Below are 21654 nucleotides of genomic sequence, written 5' to 3' on the forward strand. Positions count from 1 at the left end.
AACACATCATCACTCCTGGGTTAGGGTGATTGGTAATGAATGATCAATGAAGTTAAACACTACAGCTTTAATTGATGAGTCTGTGAAGGTGTGAGGATACATGAAACATGACAGTATTGGAGATTATGTTACGTTTAGGGTTAAGATTTGAATTGCGATTAGGTTAGGGTTAAAGTTAGGCATTAGCTGGTTGTGCGTAAGGTTATAGGATAACACTTTGTTTAGGCTGTTCAAATGAATGGGAGTCACTGCAGAGTCTTTAGTAGAATAGCTGCACAAACCCTTTTTTTGAATTGGCTTAATGTTTTAATCTTAGATATTGTGGCTACTAGCCAAGGCTGCTGTTGTGTGAAGTCATGCTACATGAGTTGTAACAATGAAATGAAAATGAGTTTGACATGAGAACTTTTGCGTTTGCAACTGTGAAAATGAGTAATTGCGTAGACGTCTTGGAGACTAACCTTGTTGTTACGGTGACGTTTTTGTTCCTTTGCCAAGTAGCACTGATTTATACTTTTGTTTCAAAACAAATTTTAGCATTTTCATTATACATACACACTTGAAACCAGACAGATAAACTCCAGAAAAACAATATCTGACAAAAAATACCCAAAGGCAATGCAAGAGAAATGGCAGATGGTTAGGAATTAGGGTTAAAATATTGGCCCAATGTGTGATAAAATCCACATCTTTTTGTGCCAGCCATCTTGAATTAAGCAAGGTTACTGTATTAATACTGACATTTTTCTTCTGTCCAAAAATATTGCGGTGTAATTGATTGTTGTTAAACTGTGTGGCGCTAAAATAATGATACAAAAGCTGCGTATTAGAGAAAAAAAACCCTCATAATCCAGGGATTTGATGAGGCAATTTGCCATGTGAAATACCTAAAGCTCTTTAAAAAGTAAAAACAGGAAAAATTGGGGTATAAAGCTGAAAGTTGAACCTTGTAGAAGCGCTACATCACGCATCATGCTCATGCCATTTAGATTTGGGAAATGTTTTCCCATGGCCAAAAAGACATTTCCCAAACAGGAATTAAGATCAAATGAACTTAAACGTGTGAAACACAGCTGAGAAGCATCAGTGGTGTCATCATGGCAGATTTGAGCAGCAGCATGAGTGAATGTGTGGGGAAATACACAGTTTACAATAATGTGCAGTATACATTAAAACACCAAACATCTTGATTCATCTTTCTTTGATTTACAAGGTCACGAATGCAGGTAAAAAAGTATTAAGCGCTTCAAATCCGGCTCATGCCCTCAACATTTTCTCCCCCTGCTGCATTTATTCAGAGAGAAGTGTGTTTAAAATGGAATGAATATAAATGTAAATGTTTATGCTACCCCTGTGGTTTGCACAGTTGTGTTATTTTTATATATTCTTTGTGCACACACAGTTTATGTATAGGTCAATGTTTGGATGGTAAATAAGACTGAATAGCTGCAGCACTCACACACACACACACACACATGCATGCACGTTGACAAACACACACATAGATTCACGCAGAATGAGGCCAGCAGGCGTGGATGTGAGCTCCATGTTAAAGACATGCTGTGTATAAATGTGAGTGTTTGGCCAAGGTCTGTGGCCGTGTGTGTGTTTGATGTGCCAACAACAATAAATCAGCTCAGGACAGACCTGGATGCTTTTACAGCTTCATCTGATGAAGCAGGTGGGCTTTAGAATCACACACACACACACACACACACTACACACATACAGAAAAGTAGAGAGATGAAGAACCGAATAATAGATTTTAAGTATTGTTGCATGAGATAATGAGCAGATTGTTTGAAGGGAAATTCATTAAATATGAAGTGACAAAATTGTGGAATAACTCAAACAGGACAATTGTAATTTTATGTTTCTAATGTTGGTAATAAATGCAGTACACTCCATGGTTGTGCTGTACTTTTGTATTTGCATCCACACTCCAATATTCTATCCCATAACTTTTTCCATTTGATCTAATTCAGGCCATACAGATCTGTAACTTAATCTTCAGTTCAAAGCCCGACTCTTCCTTCCTCTCATCTCTTTGTCCCAGTGTCCACATGTGCTGCTTGGCGTCCACTTATTTAAAGAATTTATAAAAATACATGAGACGAGCAGATGACACATTCTGCAAAATAGGAAACTTAGCTTAGTATTTGGTTCCTAGTTCAATTTCTTCTACTCTTGTCTAGTTTTATATGTCGCTGTTTACAGTAAGTGGGTGGACAATGTGTGTGTCTATGGGGCAGATCTGTTTTGTGTCAATTGTGTCTCTGAGTGAGTGTGTGATGAAGTCAGAAGGATCTGAGAAAGTGTGTGAAAAAAAAAAAATGCCTTTGACCACTGTATGCATATGCTGACAGTGTGTATGTGGGTGTGTGTGTCCAGGATGCTAACAGGGACTGCATTGTGCTGCTGGGACAGGCTACAGCATCGTCATCTGGGCCGCTGTAATCATGGCTGGGCCGAAGATGAAAGGCGCTATTGACAAGGAGTGAAGTGTCTGAGAGATGGGGGGCAATGGCGGTGGTGGTGTGTGTATGTGCGTGTGTGTGGTAAGGGAGAAAAGTTACAGACAGCAGTGGTAATAGTAAGTTTGGACAGTGTTGTATGTGAATGTATGAATAAATGCTATGAAACTGGTTTCACATGAAGGCGGTCTCTTAAAACACTATTTGTAGGAGTCAGTATTGTAGTTTAGATTTAGTTTAATTAATTAATTAATTATTGCAGGATTATATGTTATAGTGGCATTTGTTAAGGAGCAGCTAAGGAGTTGCATTTAAACCGTATTTAATAGTGTGTTCAATAAAAGACAAAGTAGCTCAACATTGTAAGCACTTTTTTTTTTTACATAAAGTGCCTGTCTTAACCTTAAGATGTGCCTTCCAAAAAGTTGCATTAACACACCTAGAGCACCAAAATGTGCTCATAAAAAATAAGCTCTAAAAATTGTATAAACTTAAAAAAATTATATAATGATTATAAAAAAAAAAATTCTATTTCATTTTTTAAAACAAGATCAGTCCTCATCATATATCTCAAACATTAATACATTCAAGTTTTGAACCTTTAAATTTAATTTTTTGTCATGATGCATCAAACAGTGATTTGAATGCATTTCAATGAGGACATTTATGTATGTAGGTGTGTGAGCGTGAGTATTTTGGTTAACATTGTTTCCAATAGACTAAAAATAAAACATACTTGAAAAAAATTGAGATCACTCAAAAATGCACAACCTGGCATAAATTTTTAACAAATCATACATGATAAAAAGGATTCTAGAAATTAAAAGCCCAACACAGAAAAATGTGTCTTGGAGTGTTTAAGCGTTAAGCAAGTAAAAACCTGAAGTTATGCTGATTGAGTGGAAAAGCCATGTTCATTTAGACAAAAAGGAACTGATAAATTATACTTATGTGTTTCTTAATGGGCTGACACTTGATCATTCACATCCTTAGATGAGGTCATTGTGTTTGTGGTCATCACAGACTGTCACTGTCCCAGAAGGTGACCCGCACCATTTCCGATGACAACTGAAAAACAATACGATGAAGATGTTCATCCACATACTGATTAAATTTAATTTATGTGCTGTATTTCCAGAAGAGTCTCGCTGTCTTTTGTTATAGAGTTTTGCTGCACATTAAACTGACATTATCTTCTGTCGCTCCCGGTTTCAGTGTGCAGAACAGTGTATGCAGCTTACAGCCTGAGAAACATGAACAGAGAGAAATGGTGCCGTGCTGCTTGGTTGATTACATTTGGTGTAGTCTTGCATATTCAGTCCTGTCTCCACAGTGCTGTGTCAGCGCAGGAGGATGATTTTTGCTGCATGCACCCATTATCATTCAGCTTAAGAGGGTGAAAATGTTTCTGGCTTGTTTGTATTTCTTTAAACCAATCTGTCATGTTGAGCGTGGCCAAGCAGTGGGACATCTGCACACGGGGAGGCAAGAACTGCTGTTGAAACAGCTATAGTTCTCCGCACAGCAAATGCAGAGAATATTTTGACTGCGTGGTTACACGGTCCTAATCTATGCAAAACTTTGAATTTTCACTGTGTAGGCTGATGAAGTGGAGCATGACGATGTTTCCAGTGGTGGAAGGGGAAAAGAATGGCATTTGAGACATTCAGCCGATGACCGGCTAATACCCACTCTCTACAGTATATCCAGTGTATGTAATAGTGCAATGTTCAATGAAAGAGACAGAAAGTGTCTGTCTTAAGCGAGTTAAGTAGCTGAAGTAGCAACAGTTATGCTGACGATTGAGTGAGTGGAAAAGCCATGTTCATTTAGCGCTATGATTTTTAAGACTTGACCTGTCTCTCACTACATTCTGGTACAGACCCAAACCTTTTTGCAATGGTAAACTTGCTCAACAGATAATTTCCCAGACTTATTTCCCCCAGTTTTCAATTGTAGCAATCTCTCCCACCATCTCCTCTCTTTGTGTATAATACTGATATCACAACAATAATCCACCGATACCATTATCAATCTTACACAGTCATTCCTTCATCTTTTAAACCACTTTGTGGTTTATAACGTATCTGTGCTGATGCATTTATCACCTCGCCATAAATCCGGCCTTTTCAAAAAAATGCTGCTCCAGCTGTGTAACAGATATTCTGCTAAGATAAAGGGAGAAAATAGCTCACAGCATGACTCGGTTAAAAAGCTGCTGCTGCTTTTTTTATCTATATTTTGACTGCTTTTCTCGTCATTTATCTTAAATTAAGTCCACAGAGCTGATATGATTGCATAGCAAACATGTGCAAGCCTTATGGCGCAAGTATTTCTTTTTATGTTCTTTTCCATTTTGGCTTTTTTTTTTCATTGTCTTATACAATGGTTTTTGATTGGCTCATTCCTATCTTACTTCATATTGAACTGTTATAAAGCCAAAAAGCTTTTACTGTCGCTCCTGATGTACTGAGTTGAGCTCTTCCTCTCCCTCCATCCTCTCTCTTTTAGAACAGGCCTGTATTTCTCTGCTCTGTTGCGCTGTTGTAAATATACTGTAGAATTCTCCCTGCAGCCCTGCTGGTAATTTATGGATGTTTACCTGCTATCACAATGCTGCACATCAGTGGCTCACTGCGAGTGTTTTTTATCTTGTGCTGTATAGCGTGGATCTCCTTTTCCCTTTGCGTGTTCCATACACCTACTTTTACATCTGCCACTACCTTTACACCAATTTATGTAACGGGGTGTGTTTTGTGTATAATCAAGGTGCGTATGGATTTCTGTGCACGCATTTGCACTTTGTCTGCCGTATCTTTTAATACCGCCAGACAATCGATACGCAGGGGAGCAATATTTGGCCCTGTCTTCTTTTAAAAGATGCACTCCACATAGAAGTGCAAGTCAAGAGTCCAGAAGTCAATAAAGCAAAGCCGATGGTGACCTCAGTTGTTTTTTCTTGGATTTGCAGCACTGAAGCCTCTGAGTCTGAGTCTGTGGGCGAATATTAAGTTTCCTTTCATTTCAATGAAGACAAATGAATGTGTTTTCTTCATGAATATATTGACATCTGCGTTTGCTGAGACTGGTCTGTTTCTTCTTCTTTTTTTTCCAGGACTGGCAGCAGACGAGGCTGAAGATCAAGGGATGAGGTTGTAAAAAGATAACAGCGGAGAGAGGAGGAAAGAAAAGGAAGACGATTGCCTGGAAACTCTTCTTTTGTATCGTCGTACCCTGCAGTCCTATAAGACACTGACTGGCACTGTTGAGGATTACACAGTCAAAGATACACACCAACACCCACACATTCACTCCTCCCCTCCCCTCACTGCCATGTCCTCCCACCTGAACCCACCCCGTCTCATCCTCCCTGTCTTCTATTTACTCCTTTCCCTTTCCATGCCCTCCACCTCCACCCTTTCCTCGTCCTCCCCTCTCCTCTCCTTCGCCCCACCTGAAGGAGGCCTCACACATTTGGTGGTCCACAACAGTACGGGAGAGGTTTACCTGGGTGCTGTCAACTGGATCTTTAAGCTTTCCAGCAACCTCACCAAGCTGAGGAGCCACGTCACCGGCCCTGTGACAGACAACCCTCGCTGTTACCCTCCACCTGGTGTACAGTCCTGCCCCCACGAGCTGGTTCAAACCTCTAATGTCAATAAACTCCTGCTACTTGATGCTGCCCACAACCGCTTAATTGCCTGTGGAAGTACTTCCCAGGGAATATGCCAGTTCCTGCGTCTGGATGATTTGTTTAAACTTGGTGAGCCCCACCACCGTAAAGAGCATTATCTTTCCAGTGTTGCTGAAGCAAGCACCATGTCAGGTGTTGTGATCTCTCCGGATATTTTTGGTGAAGGTGGGAAACTATTTGTCGGCACACCAATTGATGGGAAATCTGAGTACTTCCCGACACTGTCCAGCCGCAAGTTAATGTCCAATGAGGAGAATGCTGATATGTTCAGCTTCGTTTACCAGGATGAATTTGTTTCCTCGCAGCTCAAGATTCCCTCTGACACACTCTCCAAGTTCCCAGCATTTGACATCTACTACATCTACGGCTTCCACAGTGAGCAGTTTGTGTATTATCTCACCTTGCAGCTTGACACCCAGCTAACCTCGCCAGATGCAAGCAGTGAACAGTTCTTCACCTCCAAAATTGTTCGTCTCTGCGTTGACGATCCCAAGTTCTACTCCTATATTGAGTTCCCCATCGGCTGCACCAAGGACGGCGTGGAATACCGCTTAGTTCAGGATGCTTATCTAGCCCGGCCGGGGGCCCGTTTGGCCCGTTCGCTTGGTATTCCAGAGCATGAAGAGGTTCTGTTCACTGTTTTCGCCCAGGGTCAGAAGAACAGAGCCAAACCGCCCAAGGAGTCAGCTTTGTGCCTGTTCACAATGAGGCGGATAAAGGAGAAGATTAAAGAGAGGATTCAGTCGTGCTACAGAGGAGAAGGGAAACTCTCCCTGCCATGGCTGCTCAACAAGGAGCTCATCTGCATCAACTCGGTGAGTGATTTCGAATGTAGTCATTTTTATGATCGTTATGTTATTCTATGAAGCAATGGTGTTGCACTCGTTGGCCCATTTGCCTCATCGGAAAAAAAGAAGAAAGTGTGCGAACCTACCAACCATTTTAGTTAATTTACCATCCATGGTGTAGAACCAGACATTTTTCCTCTCACAGCTTTTCAGATGCTTTTGTTTTGTGACAGCTTGTTTGTGTCCTCCTTAGTCCTTAGCAAAAGAAAATATCATCACTGTTGTTCTGATGAGCAAAAAGATCCAAGCGGCACTCACAGTGCCCTCTGCTGGACAAATTGACAATTGCTTCAAACTGTCTGTTAGGCTTCTAGGCAGGATTACAAGTTTTTAAGGTTTGAGTTTGAACTTTCAAACGGATATCTGAATTTCAGATAAAAAGGTTAGGTTACATGGAGGTTCCAAGCTACTCTTCACTGTGTGAATAGTTCATTGTCTGTATACCGTAACTGTTATATTAAAGTTAAATTGCCTGCCTCTTCCCAAAAATGAGCTGGGTTCGATTTCAGCCCCCCACGATCTACACAAGAATGATAGCATTGCATTAGCCATACCATTGTTCTTGGAAGTTTTGTTTGTGGTTTGGATGTGCATAAGATGGTTTATAGTTGTGAAGAAAGAAAAGGCTATTTCACAATATCACTTTAAAAATTTTAAGTGCAGTTTCTGGTTCCTGAAATAATAAGTGTTTTAGTGAGCTTGTGTGGCTTCAGCTGAATAGTGAACTTCCTCCCTGTACCTTGCACCTTGCCAAAAGCATTTTAGTGGTCTTGGGTTTAGGGTGTGTTAAAACCAAACGTGTCTGGAAAACATTAGCTCCATTTATTCATTTAGTCGTTGAAAATGCTGACAACTCTTTGGACGTCAGTGACCTTAGGAGAGAGAGAACAGAGTGAGAGAATGACAGAGACTTTCAATGGGCCATGTTTATGGTGTCCAACATCAGCCTAACATTTAAATGTTTAATTAATTTTCCACCTCGCTAAATACATTTCACCCTCATGCTGTCTCGTCGACTGTACACCCTCATTAACATCTCCACCCAGACAGGATGGCAAATCATTAAAAGCTGCTTGTGCATCCGTTTGACTTTCCCTGGTTGACCTGTTAATGGAAAGATGACTCTCATCAAATTCTTAAATCCAATAAAGTAATATTTTCCACATTGGCTCAAGCCAAAGCAACTGTAGTGTAGGTGGGTTTGCACATTTAGTGCCATGTCAGTGATGGCCCAGTGGTTCCAATCCTGCCTTATAACACCATGAGAGATTATAGTATATTACATTAGTTTAGTATAGTATCTACATTTTCTTGAGGTTTAATTCAATAATTTAATTGTTTAACTTCCATGATCCCACACATTGTCTAACATTCTAACTAATATTCTCTAGCATTGATACATTTTTGGTTTCTGGAAGTCTGGAAGCCATCTTTAATAGGAGGGACTGTGACTGCTGACCTATCGCATTGCCACAGGTGCAACTCTGAAACTCTTACTGTATATAAACTTGGTAATAAATGCTATAGTAAAGTATGAAAATCCAGAACAGTGGTGTACAAAATACATTATCTTCATCAATTTACAGTACAAATACATATGTATTAACAAGAATGAAAAGGCACCTCAATGATTATTGGTGGTTAGTATTGATCCATTCATATGAACCAAATAGGGAATTAAAAGAAATGCTCAAATGTATTTTCGCACTGTTGGAAGAAATCTCATTTTACACTGGGAGGAGCTCAAGGGATGATTTTCCCAAATGTGAATTGAATTTAATGACATTAAAATGTCTCCACTGTTGCAGGAGTTATGCTTCTTTAGTCTGCGGACACGACAGTTGTCTTTCTGAGCTCCCATCTGTTTTGTGGGAGTATTAATCAAGGGGAACTAAAAGGACTAAATGAGCAGGCTGTGTAATGATTGTTTTTCCTCATAGATGTGCATGTGTGTTTCACCTGCTGTCTCCTACATCTCTCTCTGTCTCCCTCTCTCTCTCCCTCACACACACACACACACACACACACACACACACACACACACACACACACACACACACACACACACACACACACACACACACCTTTTTTGTGCAGCTATTCTTCTGAGTACACCACATTGCTGGTCCTGATAAGGTCAGTGTTTATACCAGAAAAGGTCCTAAAGAGGTAACAAATTCACACACAGCCCTGTATCCTCATGAATAATTTACATACTCTCCTTCCACCTTCTGTTATTCCGTCGGTGCTCCATAACAACCTGCCATAAATCTCTGGACTTCTCCTCACCTCTCTGTTGCCATCTCCACCACCGTCTACCACATCCTCTCTTTCTCTTCCATGTCTTTCTCTCTTGCTCTGTCATTTGCATAGAATTTCTTTCATTTTGCTAACCCCATTGTTCCTTTGCTTCTTCTTTTATCTTCATGCTCCGTTTAAACCCTAACACCCCAACCCCCTGTCCTGACCTTTATGTCTTTAATTTCTAACCTTTAACCCCCCTTCATTTTTATAATCTTGCTCATTTTGCTCTTCTTTCTTCCCTCTTGTCTGCCTCTCTCGTGCATTTCCTCTTTCACTGTCCCTCTCTGCCCTTTCCTTGACTTTCTGTTGAGTGATGAGGTATAGAGTGACTTAGTGTGTAAAGCCAGTGCCTGGATGTGATCTGGAAACACAATGTGAGGGGAACAGGCAATGCAATGAAAGAAAAAGGAAGCGGAGTGATGAGGAATGCTGTACATACAAGTCTCAGAGGATACATCCGACAACAACTTGATGCTTTGGAAGTAAATGTTGTGCAGGCTTTCTTGGTTGCCAGAAAATGTATCTGACTCACTTTGGTGAGCCTCTGACTTTTCTGCTGCCATTACCACAAACTTGAAATCTGTGATTTTCACTTAAATGTCTTGACAAACTTTGGATGGTTTCCCATTAAGATTCAGTACACATTATAATTTTTTTCAGTGGACAATTGAATCCAGCCACATCAACAAGTCAAAAATGTAATTACAATGCTGTGGTTTTACAACCAGATAGCTGTAAAACCAAAGACACATCCATCAATCTCACCTGTTATTTGTGCGTAAAAATCAATCCACAAACAGCAGCATGATATATGCTGATTGAAATTATTATTATATATATATATATATATATATATATATGTATATATATATATATTTTTTTTTTTTTCAAATATAGTTTGTCATTTCTTTCATCTGTTTTGTGACAGATATTATTGTTATTTTGGATTAATTACTATTGATGTTTTAGATTTTAGCTCATGTCAAATGTAGCAGTAATCTATTTTCCAGCCATATTCTATGACAAAATGAAGGTGCTTTTTGTGTAAAAAATAACAATGTGCTTTCGTTTCTCGGATAAAAGTCACACTGACGACGAACAAAAATGACACTCATTTTGGTTTGTCGTTTGGTTCATGCTGAACTGTGGCTGTTTTTTACCATATACGTTTATTTATGTCATATGTTTTGTCATTTACACTACATATGTCAGTAAACAGGGAAAACGAGAGCTAACGCTATAATGATTCATCAAGTTAAATGTTATATGGCATTTACAGTATATGACAACATGCACATGACCCAGCACTTTATTTATCCATAAAATCTATGAGGCAATACTTCACAATACTGCAATAAATGATAAAAAGTAGTAAAAACATATCTTATAATCAAATACAGGAAGCATACTTGCTACAGTGCTATTGCTACAGTTGCTAATTAAATTCCCCCTTTAAAAGTGTCACAGCATATGTGAGACAGTAACAACATTACCTCTCTGTCACAAGCCCACTGGTGCTGTGCGAGCACCATGTGGCCGTATGGTCTAACGTCTACTGTATATGCGTGCCGTTATGCTAATGAGCGTAGAGTCACATGATTGTCCTTTATGGCCATCTGTCGTTCCTGCCTACAATCGATCAAGGTCGTGTCGGGAAGCGCTCGCTCTGGGGACGTCGCTGTGATGAATTTATCATCTCCCTGTACAGACATGTTCAATGTTTCCTGACGAGAGCGGTGACAGCTCGTCGCCTCGGCGCCGGTGTCATGTGGAACCTTTCATATCGGCTCATTTATGGAGACAAGGTCGGGTCAGTCAGTCAACACTCAGACACTATACGCTCTACCTGGAATCTATCAAACTTCATCAACATGTGAGAAGATCATTTAAGGAAAAAAAAAGTGCTGTGAAGCACTGTATGAAGTTTTTATTAGTGTGAAAATATAAATCTCTCCACATTCATCATCATGTTATTATGATGCAGCTCCCACTTCTTTTATATGACAATGATATATCACTTGTATCAGGATTGCGGCCACTAAAAGGAAGGACTTTATGGTTCACAATTCCATACCTGTGTAAAATGAACTTGGAATCAGTCCAATTCCAATCTTCCTGCCAAACGCTCCGGCACTACAACTCATACGGAGTACATGAATGTATTCTGTATGCTACCTTGCAGGATTCTACAAAATCATTCATGCTGCAACTCAATATTTGGTACAGTGACACACTTTTCTGGGGGAGGGGGAATGAGTATAACATTTTTTGTTTGGACATTAGATGCCACCATATTGTACACACTGAACTGCAAAAACACACAGAAGTATGACTGTTACTGATTCAGGATATATATATATCTAAACACTTCATAATGGAAAGGAAACACTCAGTTGGCCAATGAATTTGGATGACCAAAAAAGAAATCCTTTTTAAAAACCTAAAACATACGGTAGTTCTTTTTATGCAGATAAAATGGTAATTTGCCAACCAAACAGGTCTGCCAACATTCTGAGACTTCAGCGTGTGAAAACTCAATGTGTTGCTCGTGCTGTCTGAAGGAGAGCTTGTATAGCAGAGGTAATTCCTCCTCAGCACAGACGGTCTTGGATATTGACCTTTGTCTTCTTTCCTCCACACTAATGGCCCTTTTTCCACGATGGTCCCAGCTCGCCCAGATTCCTCTGTTAAATATTGAGGTTTTAGACATTTCCCTGGTAATTGTTGAAGATTATATCTCTTCCTGTGACGGCACGCTGACCAATCAGTGGCCAGCAGTCCACTAAAAACAGTACCTGGTACCAGGTACTAAGCTAGTGGAAACGCAACTTAACTGTGCCGAGGCGAGGTGAGCAGGTGGAAGTATGCAGTTAAGGGGAGGATATTGCTTCAAAAGACAGATTTATTACATAAACTAATGTGCGCAGGCATGCATGTTCAAATTCAATAGGCACCATTAGGTAAAAGTAACAAAAAAACACAAGTTAATTGCAGATATTTTTTATTTTCAGATTGTTGTCTCTTACTTTATTTCCCTCGCAGCTTTTAGAAAATTAACACCGTGTGGGGAAACACCACATCTCGTCGTTTGACTATAGGAGCACTTGTTCTTAAAATGCAGCGAGGTCATTGTCGAGTAGAAATTTAATTTAGCATATGCTGTATGTGTGAATGGAGATCATTATTGTAATATAATTAATTAGACAACTCTTGCTGGAATGAGAAATGTGATAATAGAAGGGGAGATTGACTGAGACATTGGGGAAAAAAAATACCAACTAAAGGCAACAAAGTGTCACTTCATTCTTAACAAGTAGGGTCTGCTTCTGCTCAACTAAATCTGCTCTCTAACTGATTGATGCATTTGTTAAACATTGCACTTCTCCTCCTTAGAGTAATTTACTGGAATGGGAGGACACATACTGTAAATCATGCACAAGCCTTTTGGATTATTATGATTTCATCTTTCCAGTGGTAGCAGTGACATATGTGAGGTCTTTCCCCATAATGATCTAATTTACTTTCTTTGCAGTTCAAGGCATGTTCATGGTACAGATCAGTCACAATGCAAATACTGAAATTGGCACTCGGGTGGAGTCCACAGCTGAGAAATAAAGAGTGAAAACCCGAAACAGCTGGTGGTTAATCCAGGTAAATTTAGTTGGGTTTGCAGCCAACATCAAAATGAAATCAGGTTTCAGTTTTCAATGCCAAACCTGCACATTTCTACACACTTTACACCAAATAAGCACTCAAAAAAACACTCAAATGAACACAATGAAGTTATGTGCAACACCTAATATCCCGGATTAAATTTATATATAGCTGTAAATAAAAATATCATGTTGAAACAGATATAAAAACCAACCAGTGGGTAAAATAACTCTTTTATTCTGTGACACAAATGGTTTGTTTTGAGTCCACATGTGTTTGTCAGATTGTGCGGTGCATTGTGTAAATATAAAAATATGAGTTGCACAGTTCTGACACTTCTTCAAGTATGAAAACAGCCTCAGCACTGCCACGGGTTTTCTCTCCTACTCTTTGTTTGCCTTCACACCAGCCAGTGTGTATCTTGTGTCATTTCATGTCTCGGTCTTACTGGTTGGGTAATAAATGTGGCAGGTCGCAGCAGCATTTCTGACATTTCTTACAAACTGTCATTGGCAGAATCACAGGGTGATTGTTGCGTGTCGTTGTGTTGACAATTAATATCAAATTAAGATGATGAAAGTGTCTGAGATTCACTTTTTTATTTGAGTAATTTCCGTCAAAGCTTGGTCTTTACTTGCTGTGCCTTGAAGTCATCAGTTATTGGCAGGGTGCATCATCACACATCGTTCAAATCATTTGTATTTGTACTTTGCCACATGTCGCTGCATTTAGAATTTGTAAATCCAAAATTCCCCCAGTGGAGCTTAAAATTCTTCCGGAAGCACAGCAAACACCAGTTTTGTGTCCGAGGTGTTCCCCCGTGTTTCTCCTCAGTGTGGGTGAGGATATTCTCGCTCATTAGCACAACCATGGGTGTGTCTCATGCTGTAGGTCTGTCCCTGTGCCTCTTTATGTTCACTCATTATAAGGAATAGGCCAGCGTTGGTCTTGTGGGAGTTAAAACTGAGCGGTGGGTGACCTTCGCTGGCTGCGGGCTGCCATCCAGTTCTACAGCTCTGTAAGCAGGCCGACCCAGCAACGCTACAGCCTCAGCATGACTAATGAGAGTGATTCAAGCACAGAGAGAGAGGGAGTGAGAGAGACTCTATCTTCTCTTTGTGCACGTGTGTGTGTGTGTGTGTGTGTGTGTGTGTGTGTGTGTGTGTGTGTGTGTGTGTGTGTGTGTGTGTGTGTGTGTGTGTGTGTGTGTGTGTGTGTGTGTGTGTGTGTGTGTGTGTGTGTTTAGGGCTCACCTTATCTCCTTTTTTCTGCATCTCTCCTTCTTTCATTGTGTTCTCATTTGTGTGTGTGTGTGTGTGTGTGCCCACCTCTTATCCTGGCCTCTGAAGAAGAGGCGCAAAACAATGGTGGAAACAAACAGAGGAAAATATGCTGATAATAAGAAGTGTGTGTGTGTGTGTGTGGCATGGGAGTCCGCATTGTCTGCAAAACACCAGGTGGAGATCAACGGCAAAACTGCTTGCAATAACATATTGCAAAAAGACTTGACTATTGTCATTTCCCTCTCTACCTCTGTCCCCATCTCTCTCTCTCTCTCTCTCCCTGCCCCTTCTGTCTTTTAATTTCTTCTCTCGTTCTCTCTTTTTTTTCTCAGCGCATAATAGTGTTTATTAATATTTATCAGTGTTGATCACTGCTGGCCAGCAATATATAGTCTATTTCTGTGCCATTGTGTGTTCTTTATGTGTGTGTGTGTGTGTGTGTGTGTGTGTGTGTGTGTGTGTGTGTGTGTGTGTGTGTGTGTGTGTGTGTGTGTGTGTGTGTGTGTGTGTGTGTGTGTGTGTGTGTGTGTGTGTGTGTGTGTGTGTGTGTGTGTGTGTGTGTGTGTGTGTGTGTGTGTGTGTGTGTGTGTGTGTGTGTGTGTGTGTGCGCGCGCGCCCCTGCCTGGTCTTTATTCTCTCCATCTCTCTATTGTATTTTCAGTCTCATTACTGTTTGCTTGTGCTTCAGTGAACGGATCACCCACATTGCGTCGTGCTCCGGACCTGCTGGGCGTCTCTAATAGCTGTGCTTACATCATGCTCACTGATATTTCCTTAATATGTAATATAAAAATCTTATCTGTTCGGGAGTTGATGCATTTTAACACCATTATCTGATGTGCAGTGACCTAGAAAAGGGTTTATCCTTGCAATTTAGAAATGTGTGTGTAATGTGTGTATGTTGACTGTGTAGCTGGATATTATTTGGAAGACTGAAGCCCAGTTGTGGTAATTTAGCAAAGAGAAAGTTTTGTCGTTTACAGTTTGAGCTTGGACAAATATGAATCTCTCCTGAAGTACAAAGAACTACCTCACACAATTCCATTATGTAACCATGGGCTCCTGCAGCTTGTCTTAGGAAAGATGTGTAATTGTATTTATTTATTTAAATATTTCAAGGTACAACTTTAAAAAAAAGATGGAATTCTATCAACTACCTGCCAGATTCAATATCAAGTCATCGATGTAGTTCATGGTGGTCAGTAACAAATTGGCAAGGGCAAAATCCGATGCAATCCATGAGGAATCTCTTCACTTCAAGGTATTTTTTCCGAGGCATTCACAAACTAAATGTAACGCCACAAATAGAACCCGGTTCACTCAGCTTGTCGTCCTCACTTTGCAGCATTTTTTGTTTTTTGTTGAAAGGAGCAGGTGAAACGACTGGAAACAGACGCTGTTATCTCAGGTTAAAGGTAGAATTTCCCTCCAGCTTTAAAGAATTCAAATTTTTATGACTCAGTGGGAGATTCGGTTATTTGTAAAGATGAATTTCCGTGGCAGCGCAGTGATAAATACACGCAGTGCTGAGGTGAATTGCTGTCAAACGCTGTCGAGAGCACAGTCTATTGGGAGAAACCCCTTTTTTGATGAGGTGCATTTTTCCCTCTTGCCTCCTGAGACATTTTGATGCATGACTCTGCAAAATAGTACGTACATACCGTGCCTCAAGTCATTTTAATGACTTCAGCTGTAACACCTCCCCATATGGTTTTGTCTTGTGATATTTTCTGCCTCGGGCTGACTCACACGGGGCCCATCATGCTGTGAAACCTTCCTAATTTATAGTAAATTCTCAATGGGAAAATGTCTGTGATTCTATCAATGGTGCCTGTGAACCACGTTTACTGCACAGTGGTGTTCTTTGTTAACACTAGCACATGACAAAATGAATTAATGGCTGCTGTAGGCTCATGAGGGTGTCCGCATCTTATGGATTTTGGAGTGTTTTTGGAGCTTGTGGTTGCTCCGCCTTAAAGCTTTGCGGCCCATTCCTCAGGAACTCACCAGTGGTGTGGAAGACATTTTTATCTGAGCTGACAGTGAACAGGAATGTCAACAAACATGTTGAAGTTTAAAAAGCTCACTGACAAGTTTGGGCTCCCTTGAAGGTCTTAGCGAACCAACCTGTGTTCACACCAGAGTTCCACTGCCCTACATCATCAACAGCTGGCACAGCATGAGTGGAAGTAAACATGAAAGTGGCAACTTTGCGCATATTGGACTTTTCTTCTGTTAACTCTGAAGATGTTGTGTAGCCACTGAGCTAACTTGCATCAAAGATTCCTTTGTATCCTTCACCGTTTTTTGTCCGTCTTCCTCTTGTCTGTAGCTCACATTGACACACCCACTGATGACGTAACAGGGCTGTTCTGGCGTGAAAGCGCTATCAGAGTCCTGGAAATCAAATTCATATCTTTCAAGACTGGGTTTACTGGGTCAGAAAGCCACAAACGTCTTCCCTTCTGTACAAACCTGCGCTGGTCAATACAAATCTGTGCAGCACATTCGCAAACTGCCGACCTTGCAGTATCTAATGGAGAGTGTAAATATTCATTCATCTGGTTCATGGGCATCTATAATGAGTTTACAGGCCTATGCTTTGGGGGTTTTAGACAAACGTGAATTTGTTAATGCGCTTGTGTTTGTGGTCATACATCCAGTCTCTGCGTGAGCTGTTCGATAGAGAGTAATGTGAGATGAGATAAATCATATTTTAGTCTATACAGCTTTAATTGAGTTTCTTGGGTGTTGGACACGCCTTGCATTTTAAAACTAGTTCCGTTAATGTAAACAAAAAGGACTTTTACCTCTAGTTTTACGATAACAAGGGACTTTTTTTTTCTTCAGGCATCCAAAAACAAAAGCCTTGTCACATCATTTGGTTAAACTGTGAATATGATATTGTACTGTGTGTGCTTCTATACCACTGTACAGTTCAACCTGTGTCTCTACAGCTTCATTGTGAGCACACAATACTCTACCATTTACACCATACGGCATTACAGTATTTTACAGGCTCCAGTGTTTGGCTGAATCCCTGTAGTGGTCTGTAATAATTGGATTATGGCTGACAGGAAAGGCTTTAATTCAGATTACACAGATTGTAGTCTGCAGTGCTCAGATGGACAGTGCGGCTTAAAGAGCATCATCTGGCTCTTGTTACATAGAAAGAGCATTTTGGCCGACTCCCAAATTTGATGTTTGCCCACATTTGGAAAATGTAGGCCAAAAGCACCAGATGTGTCTCCAACCCAAAAGTTTCACACTGTCTTTCATTTTTCTACCTAACCTAATTATTCATTCATTCATTGTCTACCGCTTTATCCTCCACATGAGGGTTGCGGTGGACGCTGGTGCCAATCCCAGCTGACCCAGGGCCAAAAGGAGGGTGCAATTTAAAATTATTGGTGAATATGTAAGATTAACTTGGACGGCCTAACTCCTGAAACTGATGTAATGATAATGTTAGAGCAAAGTCTGATCACAGTTGGAGTTCAATGCAGTACAGCTTATGTCAGACTGATGATCACTGATTAAGTACACACGGTGGCTTAAACAAAGCACTTAAAGTAGATGACACATTTTCAAAACATCATATAGTCTCTTATTTGCACGTACAGCAACACCGACGTTCATGTCCAACTGATAAACTCTAGACTTACGTCTAATGTCAACTCTACTTCAGAGCCAAATACTGAGCTGTGAATAGAAATGCATCATCTTACATCATATTTTGTACTGATATCTCTTGCACTTTTCATCCAAACAATGTCAAAGTCAGCCCTGTGCTCACTGTCCCTTTAGTAAGTCATGTGATTAACACACAGACAGACAGACAGGTGTTCCTTTATAGATAGGGCTAATATGACAACAATATACCCTGGTCGAAGGTCTAAGGACAGAGGATGTTACCAACCCTGTGAAGTCCCGTGAGACAAACTATGTTTTGTAAACTGTGGGCTATACAAATAAAGATTGATTGATTGATTGATTGATTGAATATACAAATAAGTTGCACACAGCGGCGCATGTGGCCATGTGTCCCAAACCAGACCTCCCACATGTCCACAAACACACAGAGGTTAATTTGATTAAAAAATTGATTTTTAAACCAACTTTAAAAAGAGATTAAAGCTCACATAAAGTGGTCCTGTTGCACATATAGTTATGGAGGTCTACTTACATACATTAACTTGTTTTTATGGTCAAAAACCTCCTAGTTGCTGTAAACGAGCCAATAGAAATCCTCTTTTCTAAAGCTGTTCCTCAGCCGCGATATTTCAGACTGAAATCTCAGCCCCAGAAGACAGAGTGTGTTGTGATTGGCCAGCCAGCGTAGAGCCTTCCCAACTGTCTTGTGATTGGCCAATACCCGGAAGTGACATATTCAGCACACCCGCTCTCAGAAGCGCAGCTCCCCCCTCTGGAACGGTGGATGCACTGCTACTCATTATCAAAACATTGTTCTAACAATGTTTAAAAATAGCTTCTTCACGACTCCTCGCCGCAGTCCCTTTCATGACTTTGACCTGAAGTCAGACCCAGAGTCAGAAGACACTGTCGCTCGTGAAACACCTCCACAACGGACGTTATTCTTCTTCTGCGGTACAATGTCCTCAACCGGATGTGCCCGGGCTAGTGCCCGGAGCAGGAGGATCTGCTGTTCCGGAGAACCGCTGTTTACGTAACCGGACCGGGTTTTTTCAGAAATCTCGCTGAGCCCAAATTACAATAAAACACAGCGTTCTCAGCAGTGGGTGAACTGTTTGTTTCAAAACTTCAAGGCTTCGTAAACAAGGTAATGACGCAGATACACACTAAACAACAGCGTTAATTGGAACTTCTGGTCTAGGTCCGCTTTAAGCAGTTAGTCTTAGTTTAGGTTCACAAGCCTCGCTTTAGTCAGTGATTCAAGGTAAAAAAACAGCAGCTTAAAGAGAGAAACTGCCATGTCTGTCTCTTGCAGTGCTGCTCCTTTGCTTAAGAGTGAGAAGAACCAATATAGACTGCTTTCACAGCTCACATGTTGACCTGTTCACAAGAAAGGCCCAGATTCTCCTCATAAGAATGACTCAATTCTACTCGAGAGGAGCAGTAATTCATTTCAAATTTTGCAAATCTTTCCCCATTGTGACATGTCAAAATGTCTTCTGTGGACATTTTTAATCCGAGTGGCAGAGAGCCCAGTGTCAGTCACGACAGTGAACCTAGATGACGTCAAACAGTTAAGAGGGGACCAACGTTGGACTTTGTGTGATACGATCAGCATCTAAATCTATAGAATAGGCTAGTGCTGAGACCTGCTCACTGTCTATCGACACTGAAATTTAACACTAGCCTCTCCTGATTGAAATAGTTTTTTGCTGTTAGTGGAAATAAAAAACATTATGGACTTCCAATTAGTATCTGACTCAAACATTGGTCAGAAATGGAGCCTCGCTCTGTTATTTTTTTTATCCTTAAACACAAAACGAGCATCGAGTGATGTTCTGAGGCTTGTTGTGGCTTGAGTGATGTTCTGAGGCCTCAGTTTACATGACGACATTGCATGATTTCATGTTCAATTTCCTACAAACGTGTAGATTAAAACACGCGTCCACAGCACGCGGTGCGTTTAAAGCTTTCATCACTTCTGTCCAACATCTGCTGTGCCAGAAAAACCACACATCTGTCTGGAGTAAAGTGAGCTACTGTCCCACTGTGGCACATTAACCTATATGGCCAACTGACACCACAGCTTTTTCTTCCCCGAGTTCTCTGTCTCAATCTCCACGGGGATTCCTCTGCGTTGTGCATTTTGTTTTTCCTCCACACCTTCATGAAAATTATGACCCAGAAAATGTTCCCGTGAGACTCGTGTCCCCGACAAACGAGACTGGCAGTGATTGTAAATGCGCGCCTCCTTGTTTTCTGAGTCACCGGTGCGCCACTTAAAGCAACAGGCTCACATTCATGATGCAGCCACCTTGTTTAACCCCTCTAATTAAAATCAATTATCCCATAAGAGTGTTTCAAGGTGTTCCAAAGTATATAGAGTGTGACTGATGAAGCTCCGCTCGTGTGTGTGTGGATCCTTATTTTGAAGGAAGGAGGTTGCCAGTGAGAGGCAGATCATTTCATTTCTTTCTCTTTTCTATTATTGAACGCTGATGTTATATGATGTTCTTGAACAGAAGGGATGTAACATGATTTGCCCTCTTGACATAAAACGGATCACTTCCTGTGTGCAGTGGGGGATTGTCGTTGTCGCGACACGAGACCTTGACAGTGTTGTACTGAGAAACACAGAGGTAGTCGGGTGGATCCGATAGGCTTAATCAGCATTGTGTGAACTAATTTGACAATGATTTGAATGTAACAGACACGTTTTCACCATTTCTCACTACGGTTATGAAGAAAGAAAAAAAGGAATCCATTCCACAGTTTATGCTAAGATAGACACACACACACACACTTTATGTGTGATGTGCTATCAAGTGTCAAAATCAACCACTGCTTTTGTGATCTCTGTTTTCACAGGTTGCAGGTCAGTTAAGTTTTGTGTGTCTTGTTAATCATATTTATGTTTCAGCACACACTGACACATCTGGTTACAATTAGGGCGGTGGAGAATAAATAAAGAAAAAGATAAAGGGGGGGAAATTTTGAAAGAATGAAAGAAAACATCTACAGGAAATAAGTATGTGTAAGGAATGAGCAAAGCAACACTGTGGAATAAATGGAGCTGCAAAATAAATCTTGATCTCTTGGCATCCCAGCTATTCCTCTGACCCATGTCCTCTGAGGCTGAAGTCTCTTTCTCTCTCTCCTTCGCCTGCAGCTTTCTCATTCCACCAGAGCACATCTCCCCACTGCCAGGCTCTTCCTCCATCTCCATCTTACTGCTCCTCATTTTCACCCAAGCCAAAACAACAGATGCTGAAATGTTGTGGTGCTCTCCCTCAACATTTGAACTCACAGAAGAGGGAAAATCATTTGCCAAAAAAATAAAAATTAAATAAATAAATAAAAGAATGAGGCCAGTGATGCTTTGCTCTTTATGAAAGAATCAGGACAATACAGGAAAAAACAAGCGTGAGCACCTGATGCTCTTATGAATGAGAATCCAACTTTCTTTACACGCGATCATTTTATATAGAAATACAACAAAGCACAGCAGACAACAGAACAACATTAATAAAGCAGAGTTAATTACTTTACCTCCTTTCCACTTAATATATTTTAAGTTGAAAGAAATGTTTAGGTACTGTCACAGATTATTTTCAGGGAAAAAAACAAGTCATTTGCTAATTTAATTAGGAAACGCGTTTCATTCTTTTGATTCTATTTCAGAACCAATTGTCTATTATCGACTTTTCAAGTTTTTCTTGTTGCTTCTGAGTCAAAAATGCTTT

General features: G+C 40.6%; 1 protein-coding gene across 1 annotated transcript in view; it reads left to right on the forward strand.

Moving 5' to 3' along the window:
* Nucleotides 1–5807: 5807 nt before the first annotated feature.
* LOC310932382 (plexin-A1-like) overlaps nt 5808–21654 on the forward strand; it is a gene marked incomplete at both ends in the record, with an annotated part of 220644 nt that continues 204797 nt past the window's right edge. Inside the window, one exon of the mRNA XM_083895692.1 lies at nt 5808–6983. Coding sequence (XP_083751818.1) covers nt 5808–6983 — 1176 coding nt within the window. The remainder of the gene's footprint in view (nt 6984–21654) is intronic.

Source organism: Microchirus variegatus, assembly GCF_963457635.1.
Source record: "Microchirus variegatus genome assembly, chromosome: 9".
Taxonomy (NCBI): domain Eukaryota; kingdom Metazoa; phylum Chordata; class Actinopteri; order Pleuronectiformes; family Soleidae; genus Microchirus; species Microchirus variegatus.